At 38.6% G+C, this 15,497-nt stretch overlaps 1 protein-coding gene across 1 annotated transcript in view; it reads right to left on the bottom strand.

The window, feature by feature from the left end:
- Nucleotides 1-12,293, bottom strand: part of tns1b (tensin 1b) — a 201,610-nt gene extending 189,317 nt beyond the window's left edge. The window contains exon 1 of the mRNA XM_037686852.1: nucleotides 12,131-12,293. Coding sequence (XP_037542780.1) covers nucleotides 12,131-12,229 — 99 coding nt within the window. The 5' untranslated portion in view covers nucleotides 12,230-12,293. The remainder of the gene's footprint in view (nucleotides 1-12,130) is intronic.
- Nucleotides 12,294-15,497: the final 3,204 nt, after the last annotated feature.

Raw genomic sequence — 15,497 nt, 5'->3', positions numbered from 1 at the left:
CACATTTTATTGTCCGCCTACCTCAGTTCATTCTGAAACCACCTTGGCAGCTGTCTGCATAAATATAATTTAATCTGCTGAAGAACACATTTAAAATAACACATTTGGACTAGTTTTGTTAAATTAATTGTCACCAGAGTGGTTTTAGTGCAGGACATTTTCATTCACTGGTTTAAGAAATGTTTTGCTAACAGACAGAGTTGAGAGATTTTTTTTTAAATAGGTTTCATCTGCACTCAAAGTATGCTTTATAAATGACTCTCAGCTACTACCACACTGGATTTTAGTTCAATATCTATAAAATGTGTGCGTTATAGCCATTTTGATTCCTTCCTTAGATCTTATTACGGTTTTTCTTTTACACGTTATACTTGTAGATGAACATATGCATGAGATATATTCATAAATTAAACGGATTCTTTCATTTTTCTGGACCATATATAATGTGCATTGAATTTAGAAATGTAACGTGAGACGTTAATTATCTTTGACCCATCAAAATGAATGCGGTCATTTATTAACAAAATCAAAGTTTAACACATCACACATTTACATTAATTGGCAAAATATGGAAAATAACAACATGGCTAGTTTAGCAAACTGTACAATTTTGATTATCTACACGGCGGTGGATGAGAACTTTACACAGACATTTCTAAAATATCTGGAATGATTTCTACTTGATAGAAGAATTTTAAAGATGGAAAGATGAGGTTTAAAGGGAGAAAAAGATGGGTGAGGGGGTTTGTTTGTGTCAGCATTCAGGACGGCACTCTCCGAACTTTTCTCAGCTTCTTCCCCAGTACACTTAGGCGTTATAAATCAACTTTTTACCTGGAGATGTCCCCACCGGTACGAAAGTCCATTCAACGCACCCTTTCAGCGTCTCCGTAGGAACAGCTGTGAATCGTCCGAAGTAGTGACGGTATTCCGTCTGACACAAATTCACCTCACGAGTGGACTTCACATGAGTGGAGTCCGTCAGAGTTCCACCCAGAGGTGGAAGATGTTACAATCCCATAAGACTCTGAAGAGCTCTGTGGTCATGTCAGGATCTTCCTGTTTCCCAGCACGGGAGCTGCAACGACTCCAACTCGACTCTTCACCCGACTCTCCTCGAAAAAACTCTCCGCCACTGGTTTAAACTAGGAAGTACCGACATTTTAAAGAGCTCTATTTCCGGTTCATTTGGGAGTTTCTGATTGGTCAATATCGACCAGACAGGGGTGTGTTTTGTGACGTAAGAGGTTACTAGAAGTCAGAAAAACAGCAAGAATGTTATGGAACAGATTGAAAATGTTTTTAGACAGACGAGAGAAATGTTTGGACGGGTTGGCGGAAAAACAGGTGCCAACAGGTGCCAGCTTCTCTATTTACGTCTGAGAGGATGTAAAAACACGACAGCTCGTTCCGACAACTGGTCTGCGTTTGACTCCGACCTTGGACCACTTACACTGCTCATTCAAAGACAGAAAATCAGAAAATGCATAATTACTCTGTAACAGACCTTAACATGAATTCTAACTTTGCATGAGGATTAAAAATCATTATTACTGTTTCACAGTTAATTAAAATGATTAGTTCACTGCAGCATCTAACATGGTTTGAACTAAAACACTTTGATTATCAAACATTTGTAAAATAGTAATGATAATAAAAAAAGTGTTCTTTCACTTGAATTTTCAAGAAAGAAAGTCTCAGGATGGGTCAACCTGTATTTCTGGATGCAAATCAATGAAATGGCAAGTTCTGTCCCATATGGTGCCTAAGGTCAAGGTTTTGACATCAGGTCTAGTTCACTACATACTTTTGTTGGATGTAACTGGGATCCTGTGTACACAATTTCATTCCGACACATACACATGTGCCACATGTGGTGCATAAAGAACCTTGAATCCTTCCCTGTGGCAACTATCTTGAATAGAATCCAATTGTTTATCAGTTATAGATGCACATCTAATGTGGACTTTCTGAAATTTTGATTATCTATGTCCAGGGGGTTATGAGATGTTTTGCTAACAGAAAGACGAGTGAACATGTAAACACATTATTGCCTACTACAGACGTATGCTGTTGTAAAAAGATCAAATTAGCAAAACTCAGGATGCATTTACCGTTTTATTGGTTTTAACCCCGCCTATAGAGTTTATTCAATTCATTCCTTTATAGTTCATTAGACACTTTATGAATCCATTTTATAAAGTCCCTCACCGTCCAATAAAAAGCCACATTCCAGTAGAAATGCCTATGAAAGTCTTCTCCAATGGAATGTGTCAGTGTGCAAGCCTATCCTTTTAGGAAAACAGTGAGGGCGAAGCGGCAACAATGATCTGCCTCGGCTTGTTACAAGGCTTGTTGCAAAGAGGAGAGAGGGAAAAAAATCTGGGGTCTTTCTTCCTGGGTGTATTCAGCCTAAATGCAGCATGTCAAAAGTAGAGATTTATTACATCCCCCAAAGAAACAACCTTCCCCGGATGATGAAAACATGATTGCCCTGACGTCTGCTCCACTGTCACAGTAATTACCCTCGGAGCTCGGCGGTGTCCGACTCCGCTGGAGAAGAGAGCCGCCACATGTCAACAAAAGGCACATTTCCAGGGAAAAGGGCTGAAATCTGTGAGAGCTGAACACCCTGTCCATCATTCAGAAAGGCTGTGAATGGCAACAAAGGCCTCCAAGACTTTGGCTGGGGGTGGTTCAACGTTGCCAAAAGCAAAATGCTTCATCGACTTGCCAAGTATTAAACAGAAGACAAGAAAATCCCTCCCACACAAGGAGAAATATCAACAAAACTGAAGAATAAAAGCCACTTTCATGGGCACACAAAGCAACAGGGGCTGAATGTTGGAGGGTTAAACGGAGTATTATGTTGCACTGATGCCATGAGGTCTCAGGCTAAGGTGGAAGGACGTTCCAATTTACATTTACAAAAAAAAAAATACTGGGGATACAGTTGCTCTGTGCCTTAATCTATCATTCTATCCACGGTTCTTTGCCAAGTGAATTTGAGTCACTTTAAAAAGCTCAATGAACTGCTTTTGTAACCTTTTATCATCTTGTTCCAGCGGCTTTGTGGGCAATGTTATGCATCACCGATTCAGAGCTGTCCTGAAAGGCTGTTTGGGAAAGAAATATCCGCTCTTCCGATTCTCATATCCTCCAACCACAAAGGCAAAGTTAGGCTCCCAAAGCAAATATAAACCCCCTGAAGACCACGCCGGCTGTTGACTCATTGTTAACATATTCATCACGTCTAAATCACAAGAGAAGTTTCCACAAATAACCTATAATATTTCATCATAAACAGCTTTGGATTTTTAAGTGTGAAGCATTTGTCACAAAACATTTAAGTTTTTAAGTCAAATCTGACTCGTCGAAGAAACGGCAGTTTAAACCGCAATAAATTGTTAAAAAAAATTAAGAATAATAGATTTACACTTTGTCTGATAATAAAGTTTAATAGATTAAAGTAAACACACAAGGGCATGAATTTACTAAAATTGTGAAGCATCTAAATTTGCTCCAGTTCTTTGCACCCTGCTCCATGAGTGTCATATACCCACAAAGCAAAAAAAAAAACGCTAAGAATATCGTGAAGCAAACTTGTGCATACGTTCTCACATTCAGATGTGACTAATTTGCATTTTGTAGTATCAGATCACAGCTGTCTGCTCTGCATAAACAGCAGGTACAAAAGTGACAGAACAGAAAAAAGAAAAACTTTCTCGTGGAGTTACACTCACTAAATTATTTTAATTTTATTTGATGGATATACATCTATCTCTCTCTATAGCACTCTCTAGTATGTATGTATGTATGTATGTATATATATATATATTTTTTTTTTATTATTAGATTGTATGTTTTATATATATTTTTGGATTGTCTTCTTACCATTTCAGAATAAGATTTATTATCATTGTACCGGGACGCAGTGAAATCATGTTCGTACAGTCGTCTGAAAGATGGGCGGAGTGCACGTTGCTGCCGCTATAATAGCGCGGCCCCTTATTCTTTATCAGAATACTTTAAGATAGAAAAAGGCAAGACTCATGAGGATGGATAGTGGTATTACAAAAAAGATCTCTTCACATCTTGTACTATCAGGACACAATTTAAGACATCAAAAAACTCTACCAGCAAGCACATTTATTACATGATTACATATGCATTTGGCGTCAAGACACTGAAATTTGTCCATGAAGCACTTCCAGATAGGCCACAATACTATTTGTATGAAGTGAAGCACTTTGAACAACAGTTTTTAAATGTGCTATATAAATAAATTAGATTTTCTCTGATTTGATCCTAACACAACTGACTGTTCTTTGTGAAGACAGAGCTCTTCCTCCTTCCTTCTTTTTCGGCAATTTAATCATTTGCTCTCAGAAGGTAATAAATTATTCATACTAAATGCATTTGACAACGCAGGTCTATGAAAATCAGGTGCTTTTAGCTGTGCCACGTACACTTTTTAAAATCTGAGTAAACCGCACCTGCTCAGAGGAATTCCTTTTTTGTTGGCAGCACAGTTTGAAGGACACAGCTCTCTCTACGAGGGCTTTGGACACGAGATGAATGTGGAAACTCTTAAAATGCACATGCAAACGCCACACAAACTGCTGGAGACTCTTGGTCAAGTGTTTTGAGCATTAAAAGTGCAGTATTGTAAAATGTATTTCCTAATATTTTTGCAGCCCAAATATACATGGTCAAAACTGCTCGTTTTATTCAGATTGAACGAGCGTGGGTGAGCATTTCATGGCTAAATATGTAATCAAACATAACTGTGATGTTTGATCTCAGCAATGCTGAATTTATTTTTTAATCACTTATCGTCCGTTACAAATAATATGCAAATGGACTGTACTACTATAGCTCCTTTCTATCTTATCAAGACACTCAAAGCGCTTTACACTACAATCCGTTTCCTCATTTATCCATTCATACAGCACTCTACTAGATTTACAGAGAATAATCAGAGCTTTATCACATTCATACACCGATGGGACACACATCGGAGGCAATGAGGGGTTCAGTGTCTTGCCCAGGGACACTTCGGCATACGACAGCTGGTGGACTTGAACCGGCTTTTGCATTGAAGGATGACGACTCTGACCACTCAGGCACAGCTGCCCCGTCAAAACAAAGAGCAAAGTATTTAAATCCTTCTGGCTTTAACACATTTAGATACAAGTGAGATTACAGTCACATTTCAAGGATTCGGAGCAGGTAAATCTTTACCTCCTACTTACCCTAAACTTCTACCACTAAAATGTAAAAAAAAATATATATAAAAAACTCAAAATTTTGTTCAAATGTTCATGTAAGGAGCAGCTCCAGCTTTCCCTCACTTTCAGCTCTGAAGCTCACAAACAAAACCTGAGAAATGTCCACAAGAGGTTACATTCCTGTGTGCAGAGGCATTAAAGGGAAGACGGGGGTTAAATATGCCGAAGCAACACGGGGTCGGGCGCACACTGCCCACCTCCCCACGGAGGAACACACATAGAGGGTCTTGTTCTGCGGGTCAGCATCGGCAGGTTGCAGGGAAACGATAGCCCCCCCCAGAGAGACGCAGCACAGAGGAAACACTGTTGCTCACAGCTAAAGCATTCACAGGAATGCAATATGAAGCAGCAGGTAACTCAGTTCACCACATACCTTTATTAAAAATTTTCAATTCCCCCACCCCCTACACCTGCCGTCTTACGCCCAAACAGGAGAGACTCATTTGGAGGTATGAAACAGGTAATAAGCCTCATCACGATGGTAAAACTATGCTCTAAATACTTCAAATAGAAAAACACCTAGAATCCCGACAGTGTGTAGGAATGCAAAAGAAACTATTTCTAAACATTCCTAAAAATGTATTCACACACGGCTACAAAAGAAAAGCAACGCAGTTTATTTTGTGTTATTTAAAATGATAATCATCAGCAAACATCAGTCGCTTCAGAATTATATAAGAAAACTTTTACACAAGGAAAATAAATTCACTAAACTTCTGACTAAAAGAAGTTTATTCATGATTTTAATTATAATCAAACATATCCATGCCTAAAACAATCTCTAAATTTAAATTATATTTGTATTATTACATGTAAAAAATACTAATTATTGCATTTTTATTGTTAAATAAAAGCAAACAAATCATATGCATTTTTATGTTTTAGTTTTATTCCTGTGAAACTTTGCTATTTTGCTCAAAGTTATACCGTCACAATATGAATGCAAGTATTTTAACCATCACTGGTCAGTTTTATTTATGTTTTATTTATTAATTTATTTATTTGCACGGCCAGCTGCTCACCATTTGACACTTAGATTTAAATCAGCTATTTTGAGCTGGGAGGAGTTGTCCCAGGTTTAATTTAAGGCTTATCTGAGTTTTCACATTTACCAGTTATCAAATGGTAAGAAGGAATAAAATAAACTTTAAAACAACCTGTTTAAGTTATATGTGTAAAAATATATGGGGACATAAATAATAAAGCAAATGTCTTGTAAAACTTGCCCTTTTTGCAAATTATATAACATTTTTTATTGGTCCTTGCTGAAAGGTGAAGGCGGATGGTAACATTTTGAGTGTTTGTGTTGGTCTGTCATAGAAATACATCTTGTATAACTTACCAAAATTTAATTAAAATAGCAAAAAGTAATCATATTAATATATGATCCACTAAATGGGAGTTAACCCAAATTATAATGGCTGCCACAGTCACCTGCCCTGTTAGCTATAACAGTTTTACAGACACAGAGCTAAAAAGATGTAAATGACTCAAATACAAACATCACATACTCAGAGTAACATCTTGGGATATTGCATGAAATAATTATTTTTAAGGTTTGACCAATATGTCTACAGCCTCATAATTTCTTCACAAAGTATGACCTAACAGTAGTTTATAGCAGGTGATATTCATCTCTTGAAGGAAAGCTTGAACTTGGATTTATGAGACATTTTTGCTACAAAACATTTTGCCATGAGCCAATGTCCTGTCAGTTTACCAATCAGTGTGTTCCCACTGAACCATTCACTCATTCATTCAGCCTTTATTTATACAGGTTAGTCTCACTGAGTCACAAGTACTCATTTTCAAGAGCGATCCGTTTTAGACAGATAGCATAGCCTATAAAGTACAAACAACTATAATTCAACAACAACAAAAATCAAATCAAATAAAAGAAGTTATAAGCACAGTCAAATCAAGATGCCATATAAAACAAGGTACAAAACTTAAAACAAGAGCATGTTTGCTTTGATATTTCTATTGACATTATCAAATGTCTAAAATCACTTAAATCAAAAATCATTAGCTTCAGATCTTTTTGCCAGGTGTTCCATGTTACAGGAGCAGAGTAAGAAAAGGCCTTTTTGTCGAGTTCAGTTCGCACTGAGGGAACGCTGCAGGTAATGAATTGCTGAGAGCGCACGCTGTAACTGCACTGACGACATGAAATGTGGGAGGAGATATAAGAAGGCAGCAAGCCAAGGAGTGATTAATAGATGAAAGTGAACCAGTGTGAGAGCCTATACATCCTATAATGATGACCAACTGACCAGTGAGTACAGAGTGCAGTGATGGGTATGCTAGTTATGAATCTTAGCGCACCACGGTAGACAGCATCCAACATCTGCAAGGAGCTGGCAGGGGCATTCATGTAAATAATGTCACCATAATTGATGGCTGGTAGGAAGGTAGCAGCTACAAGGCGTTCCATTCAGAGGTAAGCAAGTTAAGCAACCAAAGCAGTTAGACAGCAACCACCTAGAATTCTTACAAGAAAGCCCTCACCCTGTTCAAAGTTACATGTGTTTACATGAGGATCCTATTTCTGTCTGAATATTCCTGGACTTCAAAGTTCTCCACCTATAGGGCCTCGCTGGCTGCAGTAAGAAATTGTTCTAATGCACGAGACACAAACTGCTCTCTCTTCACATTCAACCCTCGACTGAAGCATAAAATAAGATAAATATCAAAGTTCATGCTCATTAAACCAGGTTAAAAAAAAAAATCTTACAATGTTCAGTCTGGTCATCTGGACAGTTTCTTTTTTCAACATACACAACATATGATCTGCCTCTTCTAGTAGCATGTCCGCGTCTACCCTTAAAAAAATCTCTGCCCCTAAAAAAAAAAAAAAAAAGTGATGGGGGGTGAGTGCCGAGCTAACCACACAGTCGTACGTGGGCAGGAGCCCATACGCAGGCATCTTGAGATTCATATTAAAATACACCAAATTGCATCCACTTAAAAAAATTAAAAAATGGGGGGGGGGACCCCCTCCTCGCACCGGTCCGCCCACTATTTGCGTTGCAACATCGATCAGTTTACAAATTAAGTCCTAATACAAACACGTACTGACATACTACAAATAAACTTTTTGAAAAGTGCACAGCAAACAGGCTGAAAACACACACACACACACACACACACACACACACACACACACACACACACACACACACACGCACAAAGACAGCTCAGATTTCAGTCAGCGTTCCTTTAAACAAAACAAAATCAGAAACTCTAATGTAACTAAAAGTAAAACATTTATTAGTATGCGTTTGAAGAACGCTGCTGTAAGTCAAAGTGAAAAGCGACATTTAATCTTTCAGCACCTGCCACTAAACAAAGTGCGTTACAGCAACACTGCGGTGTTGTGGAAGCCGAGATCAGACTGAAGCCACATCACGAGTCCTGACGGCACACACAGGAAGTGAGGTGCTGATAGGAGGCTTGTTTATCCACACAGACTGAAATATGCACAGCCGATTCCCAAGATTAAACCAAACTCATCAGGCTGAGGACGTTTTCAAATCCATACACGGGTTTATTTTTGTACCTCAAAAAAAATCTTAAGAGGATGGATTTTACTGAAACTCTCAGAAAGTGGTCATTTCATGAACATCTACAAACCATTACCCTTTTCAGTCAACAACAGTTAGGAAAGTAGACACATAAGCAGCTACTGAGCTCAAATGTTATGTGACAGTAGCGGAGAGTCATCCCCAACACACGCTCCGAGCACTACGCAGTGCACACAATCTTTGTGCAAAACTTTGGCATTGACCTTTGGAATGAATCTGTGTCAGCAAAATATTTAATCAACCACCGGACAGATTTGAATGAATCTTCCATCTACAACTGTTTAACTTTTGCACAGTCTATTAGCGCTTAGAGTATGTGTTGTGAATGACTGTCAGCTACTACCACACATTGGTTAAAAAAAAATGCATCATAACACATCTATGAGATTTATTTTACGGTAAACAGACTTTTGCAAAAAAATTTTTTTATTTATGACAAATTGCTTCCAATGCTTGAATATTTCTCAGTTCAAAAAGAAAAGTTTGATGTTCCAAACATTTAGACTGTAGTGAGCTTCTTCATTTATGAACCGACCTCTCATCTAAACCCAAATCCCTCACCGCTCTCCTGAGGGTCATTAGGGTCTTTGTTGGTCTGGACCACAAGAAAGACGGGTTGGTCAATTCGAACGATTGTGCCCAAGCAAGCAGCGAGCCACGTGGATGCTTTTTGTGTGGCCTGTTCTTAAAAAATATATATATATAATTTTATTTTTGGGTGCACAGCTGACAAAACTTTAGTCTAAGGTGACCCACCTCAGCCTGTTTGTACCCACCTTGCCAGTCTTCATCACTTTTACACTTCAAGTTCAAGTTTATTATCATTCTCACCACATGTGGTACATGAGGTGGAACAAAATTATGTACTCAGGGTCCCACTTACACCCAAAACAGCAAAAATATAAAGTGTAAAAAGAAACAGTATGTAAGGATCTAAGATATACACATATGCTAAACGAACGCCAAACGGTACGTTAAAAGATACGCTAAACACTAATAATATACTGTAAAAATAATATGTTGTATCAACAGCAGCCCAAAGAAAAATAATAATAATTGAACCAGTCTTTTAGTAACCCTGACCTAAATGAGCATTTGGGGCTGTAGCCCCAGATGTTTCTGAATTACCCAAAATCAGACAGAAAACTTAAATATCAAGTCAAGCATTTATTTAATGACATATAAAAACACATCTAGACCTATTCGGACCTGAAGCACCAGAAGAACCGAGCCACTACCCGGCCTACGATGCTCCTCACACTGCCATGTTTGCCCGTTTCTGCTTCACTCTTCTTCTGGACACAGTACAACAAGCTGCATGGCCCGGCCTACCATTATCCGGTCAGAACCAGAACACGCATAGCTGCAGGTTCAACTCGAACTGACACAAACTTCAAGAAGCTAATGTCCGGAACTACCTTTCAGGATGAAATTACTCGACGAAACACCTGATTTTTTCCATTTTTCTTGTTTTTTTTTTTTTACTTGAGAGTATAGGCCTGTCGTGATAAACAATAAATCAATTAATCGCATGATAAATGAAAATTAGACATAATTTGCATTTATTGGCTTTATCGTTTATTCGTGTGTCTCTCTTTCTACTGAAGACACTGGATGACAAAAGTCTCAACTCCGGTGCTCTTCACTGACCCCTACCTTTCTCTTCTCACTTTAAAATCCATTTAAAAAAACTGTCCAAAATCATGTTTTTGGATCATTAAAAGTAGCTAAGCTGAGAAGCTAAGCTACGAGCTAAGCTAACAGGCCAACCTCTGGGGAAAAAACCTCAGTCTTGTCAAAGCTCCAAAATTCACGGTTGAAACCTGTGCCTTGGTCTAAAAAGTTGCTTTTCTCTGCAAAAAAAAACCCCTGAGAACTTGTTTATTGTTTTATTATTAAAATCTTTTTGCGACAAATGCTATGCTAAAGATCCTGATGATTGCTCAATGCTATGCTATGGCTAGCTACGCTAAAGAGCTCAACCCACACAGAGCGTCTGCCATTTTGAGAACCGAAAAACAGAAATGGAGACAGCCCACGTCACGTCAAGGGGCCTCCCTCCCACTTTTCTAAGAGACACGCTGCTTGCTCCCTCACTATCCATCCTTTGGTTCAAACCATTTTATACTGCCATCCAGTGGCCAAAAAAGGTAATACACAAAAATTAACCAACAATTCTTAAATTTGACCATTACCAATTGTCAAATTTCAAGCAATATTATTTATCGCAATAATTTCTGAGACAATTAATCGCCCAGCAAAATTTGTTATCATGACAGGCCTACTTGAGAGCACATCTCCTTTTTCCAGAAAACCTTTTAATTAGCAAAAAAAAACAACTTCCAATTCACCCATATATGCGGCAGCTGTAGCTGAGTGATTAGAGCAGTCGTCCTCAAATGCAAGAGTTGGCGGTTCGATTCCACCAGCAGTCACATGCTGACGTGTACCTGGGCAAGACACTGAACCCCTCATTGCCTCCGATGAGTGTCCCGTCAGTGTGTGAATATAATAAAGCACTGATTAATCTTTGTAGAGATACAGTAGAGTGTTGTATGAATGGGTAAATGAGGCAGATTGTAGTGTAAAATGCTTTGAGTATCTTAATGTTAGAAAAGGTGCTATACAAGTACGGCCCATTTACCATTTATTCTATTTATACACAAGAAAATAAAAATGGAGACCATAATTAGTGAGGTGTAAGCACCCAGTCTGTGCCAACATGACCATCTGCTCCAGGGCCAGGTGGGGAGTAGGACTGTGAGGGTCCACCTGTCAAACTGGTGTCATCGGGCTAGATCGAGGATGAAACCCCGAGCGAGTACAGGAAGAGCATTGTTCCTCAAAATCTTTGATGCTCATTATTTACGAAAAGTGTCTTCAAAAAGCAAGAAAAAAGTTCAGCGGCTTTAAAAAGAAATTCTCAGATTTGCCATGTTTAGGTCGACTGAGAATCTACACCAAAACAACACATTCTATTAGTAAACAACTCGTTCAATGACATGTGAAAAATTAAATACTTCTGGGCTGGGCGAAGCCCCCCAATGTTTCAACATCCTAACAACGCCTCTGGGGCTGAATTAGAGTTTTAAACAAGACATTCCCTCGAAAAACAACAGGTGCAAAGAAAAAACGCACAAATAAATAAATAAAACAAAAAGTCTGGAGAACTGCTGATGTGGACCACTTCAGACTGCTGCTTTAAACTAAATGAAGTCTGGATGAAGAGTCTGCACGAGCCTCTCCTGGTCTTACCTCTCTCAGGCTGCCTTTCTTCTTCTCATCCTCATGTTGGTAAACAGGCATTTGCAGAAAGTCTTCTTCACAGCAGATGAAGCTCACCGTGCATCCCATCCGAGCAGAGCCTCGGGCAGCGCTCACGCGTCCATTGAAAACTTGCAGCGGCCCGGTTCGGTTCCTCCGCTTCTCCCGCCTCAGCTGTACATAAACACACCGACTGCTTATGACTTCATTGCGGTGTTGCGCCAAGGTAAGTGTCCCCGACAATAATGTGCCTTCTGCTTCGGGAGCGCGCACAAAACGGGAAATGTATGGATACCCAAAAGGGACATTATTTTCCCGCTTTAAAACTCTTAATTAATCCACTTAAGAGTTTAGTAAGTTTGCAACACGAGTTTAATTAAGCGCTACCTGGTGTTTAAATAATATCTGACCACCAGGAGTTATTTAATCACAGACTGGTGACTTTTAAAGGGAACCCAAACTGTAGGTAGATGGAAACTATACCTCTTTTCACAGCATCACTCTTTTTGTTTTGAGCCAGTGTTTAAAACACTGTTGTTGTAGCCACTGGTTTAGTTTGGTCTGACTGTTCATGCAGCTACTAACAGGTCCAAGCAAGGATATTTTAAATCAACTTTACAGATGTTAAATATGAACAAAACAAAAACAGTGTTTTAGCTGCTTAACTGAACGCAAATTAGTTTCAACTAAACCTTGGTCCGTGCTCTGCCCCATCAATGCTTACGGCTTCTTCTCGTGTCTTACTGGAAGTTGTACCCAATAATAATCATTCATACAGTAGAGCTCCCAGGAATAAGGTTTCAAAACAAGACCGCAAAAAGTACTTTTGGCTGTTTAGATTTTTTTTTTTTTTTCTTCACGTATGTAACATGGACATTGCTTTGTTATGCTGCAATGCATTCTGGGAAAGTGGCATGTTGCTCTGGTGAGCTACGTCCAACTTGAACATTAATTTTGGACAATGTCCGACATTCAGTCCTTTCAATTTGAACTGGAGCGTGCAGACAGGAGGAAAAGGGGCAGAGATGGTGTAGGAGCAAGGCAGCCGACTCAGGACCAAGATCCCGGTCATTGCACATCTCGTGGTGTCTCTGAGCAGGACTCCCAATCCCGAATTGCTCCCCGGGCAGCCTACATAGCTGCCCCACCTGTGTGTATCCCATGCGATGGGTTAAATGCAGAGAGCTAATTTTGTCTGTACGGGAACATACAGTGATAACACAATAAAAATGAGAACCAAATGGATGAAGAGTCCAACAATAGGGTTTGAACTGCTTATGAGAGAGCTTCTGCTGCACAGAGCTCCGCTTTCCATCACAAGCTGTTCACGGAGCACAAGTATGAAAACATATTCTCATGTATACGAGTAACACAATATATAATAATAATAAAGATTTAAAGATAGTTTGTCACTTTACACATCAATCTAAAACTTTCTTTCGGTTGCTCCCTTCTTCAGGGGTCAACACAGCGAGCGACTTCACATGAATGATATGGTTATTGTTTGCATGGATACCCAACCTGATACAACCTGGGCTTGAACCCGCAACCTCAGGATTACAAGATTGCAGCGCCGACCACCAAGCTTGTCACACTAACTTTTTTAGCCTCGACTCCTCGTGTTTTAGTCTGCAGTGCAATCCATTAAACAGGTGTTTGAAAACACGTTCTTTTGGGCTTTCCTTAAAGTGGATCTAAATCTCGTGTCATTTTCAACCAGGTATAAAAATGGTAACATTTAAATTTTATTATGCATTATTCTGTTGTTGAGCTACTGGTGTAACCCGCGTCATTCATAAATAACAGGATCACCACTCGGATAGAAAAAAAGTCATTTCAGATTTTAAAAAAATATATATTTTTAATGGAATTTATTAAACTTTAAATTAGTTTTATGAACTTCACTGGTAGGCTGGATTGACAGCCAAAACAGCAAAATAAGACCAGTTAGCAAAGGAAATACATAAAATGCTTAACCTGGGTGTCAAGTCTTTTCATAAAGCATTATTGATCTGACTTAAAAGATCCAGGAAGTAAGTAGACATATAGGCTCAGCTCACTTCATCATCTTTATTAAATATTTTTCAAAGATGGAATCTGCAGCAGCATCAGTAGGTTGAAAACCTTGGAAATAAAATGCAGATTAATACTTTAGTTTTAAATGTTTTTTTAATTGCTTGAACATATATATATATATATATATATATATATATATATTAATAACCGATATTAATTAATTTTATATAAATATTCTAACAGGGTGTGGTGGCACAGTAAGATTGCTGGCTCAACTCCCAGTACAAATATCAAAATGTGGAAGGGACAGGTGAAACACCCACACCTGTCTCTCCACCCTCATTCGTCCCACTCTGGGCCTTTGAGCAAGGCCCTTAACCCCCCACCATCTGCTCCACCGGGTGCCCTAGATAACTCTGCTCCACACAGAAGGCTGTGGTAGCTCTGTGGTTGCATCAGGAAGGACATCCGTGTAAAAATAATTGCCAAGTCTTCGTGCGACAGTTCACTGTGGCGACAGTTCACTGTGGCGACCGCTGAACGAGGAGCAGCCGAAAGAAGATGGAAAAAAGTATAAATATTTTAACATGATAAACTATGATTTAACCATTTAAAAGCATTTGACAATTTATACTATTTATTTATTTCAAATACTTTGGATATTTATTCTAAATTTTCCAATATATATTATTTTTGTATTTTAATTGTATCTTACTTAATTACATCAAATAATAAGCAATGATTTTTAGCCACCAAAAGATGCTTTTTCCTCAGAACTAATCACTATAAATGATACATATATAATTTAAGGATCAGATAAATAAAATACTGTATTTAACTTGTATGGATTCATTCAAAGATTACAAAGTTATTTGCTTTAATCTAATTCATAATAAAGACTAAATGTATAATCTAAATTAAAGAGTCTCAAAACAGCATTAGGTCAACTCAACTCAAATCCCAACAGATAAAACGTACAGAAACTAAACAAACACAGAAGGTCTATGTGCTAAAAATAACTCTGATTGCAGTAAAAACACCTCAAACTGCTGCACTGTTTACCACATAAGGATGTTATAGGCTCTAAAAAGTTTGTTTTATTGAGACTGCTACTCACTGGTGTGTCTGCTCCCCTCCATGCACTGATTGTCACAAAGGACCACACACCTGCATTAAAAACCCAATCAGAGGCATATAAGCTACACCCATAGTTTAGGCTAGAGCGCCCCCTGTCTGAACCAGTGGCGATTTTAGCCTGTAATTAGGGGTGCCCAAGCACCCCTAAATTTTAACTTGGCACTCCTATATATATATATTTATATATATATATATATTTTTATAT

This window comes from Nematolebias whitei, chromosome 13, assembly GCF_014905685.2.
Source record: "Nematolebias whitei isolate Nwh7 chromosome 13, NemWhi1, whole genome shotgun sequence".
NCBI lineage: Eukaryota > Metazoa > Chordata > Actinopteri > Cyprinodontiformes > Rivulidae > Nematolebias > Nematolebias whitei.
This window is presented reverse-complemented; position numbering and strand designations above follow the sequence as displayed.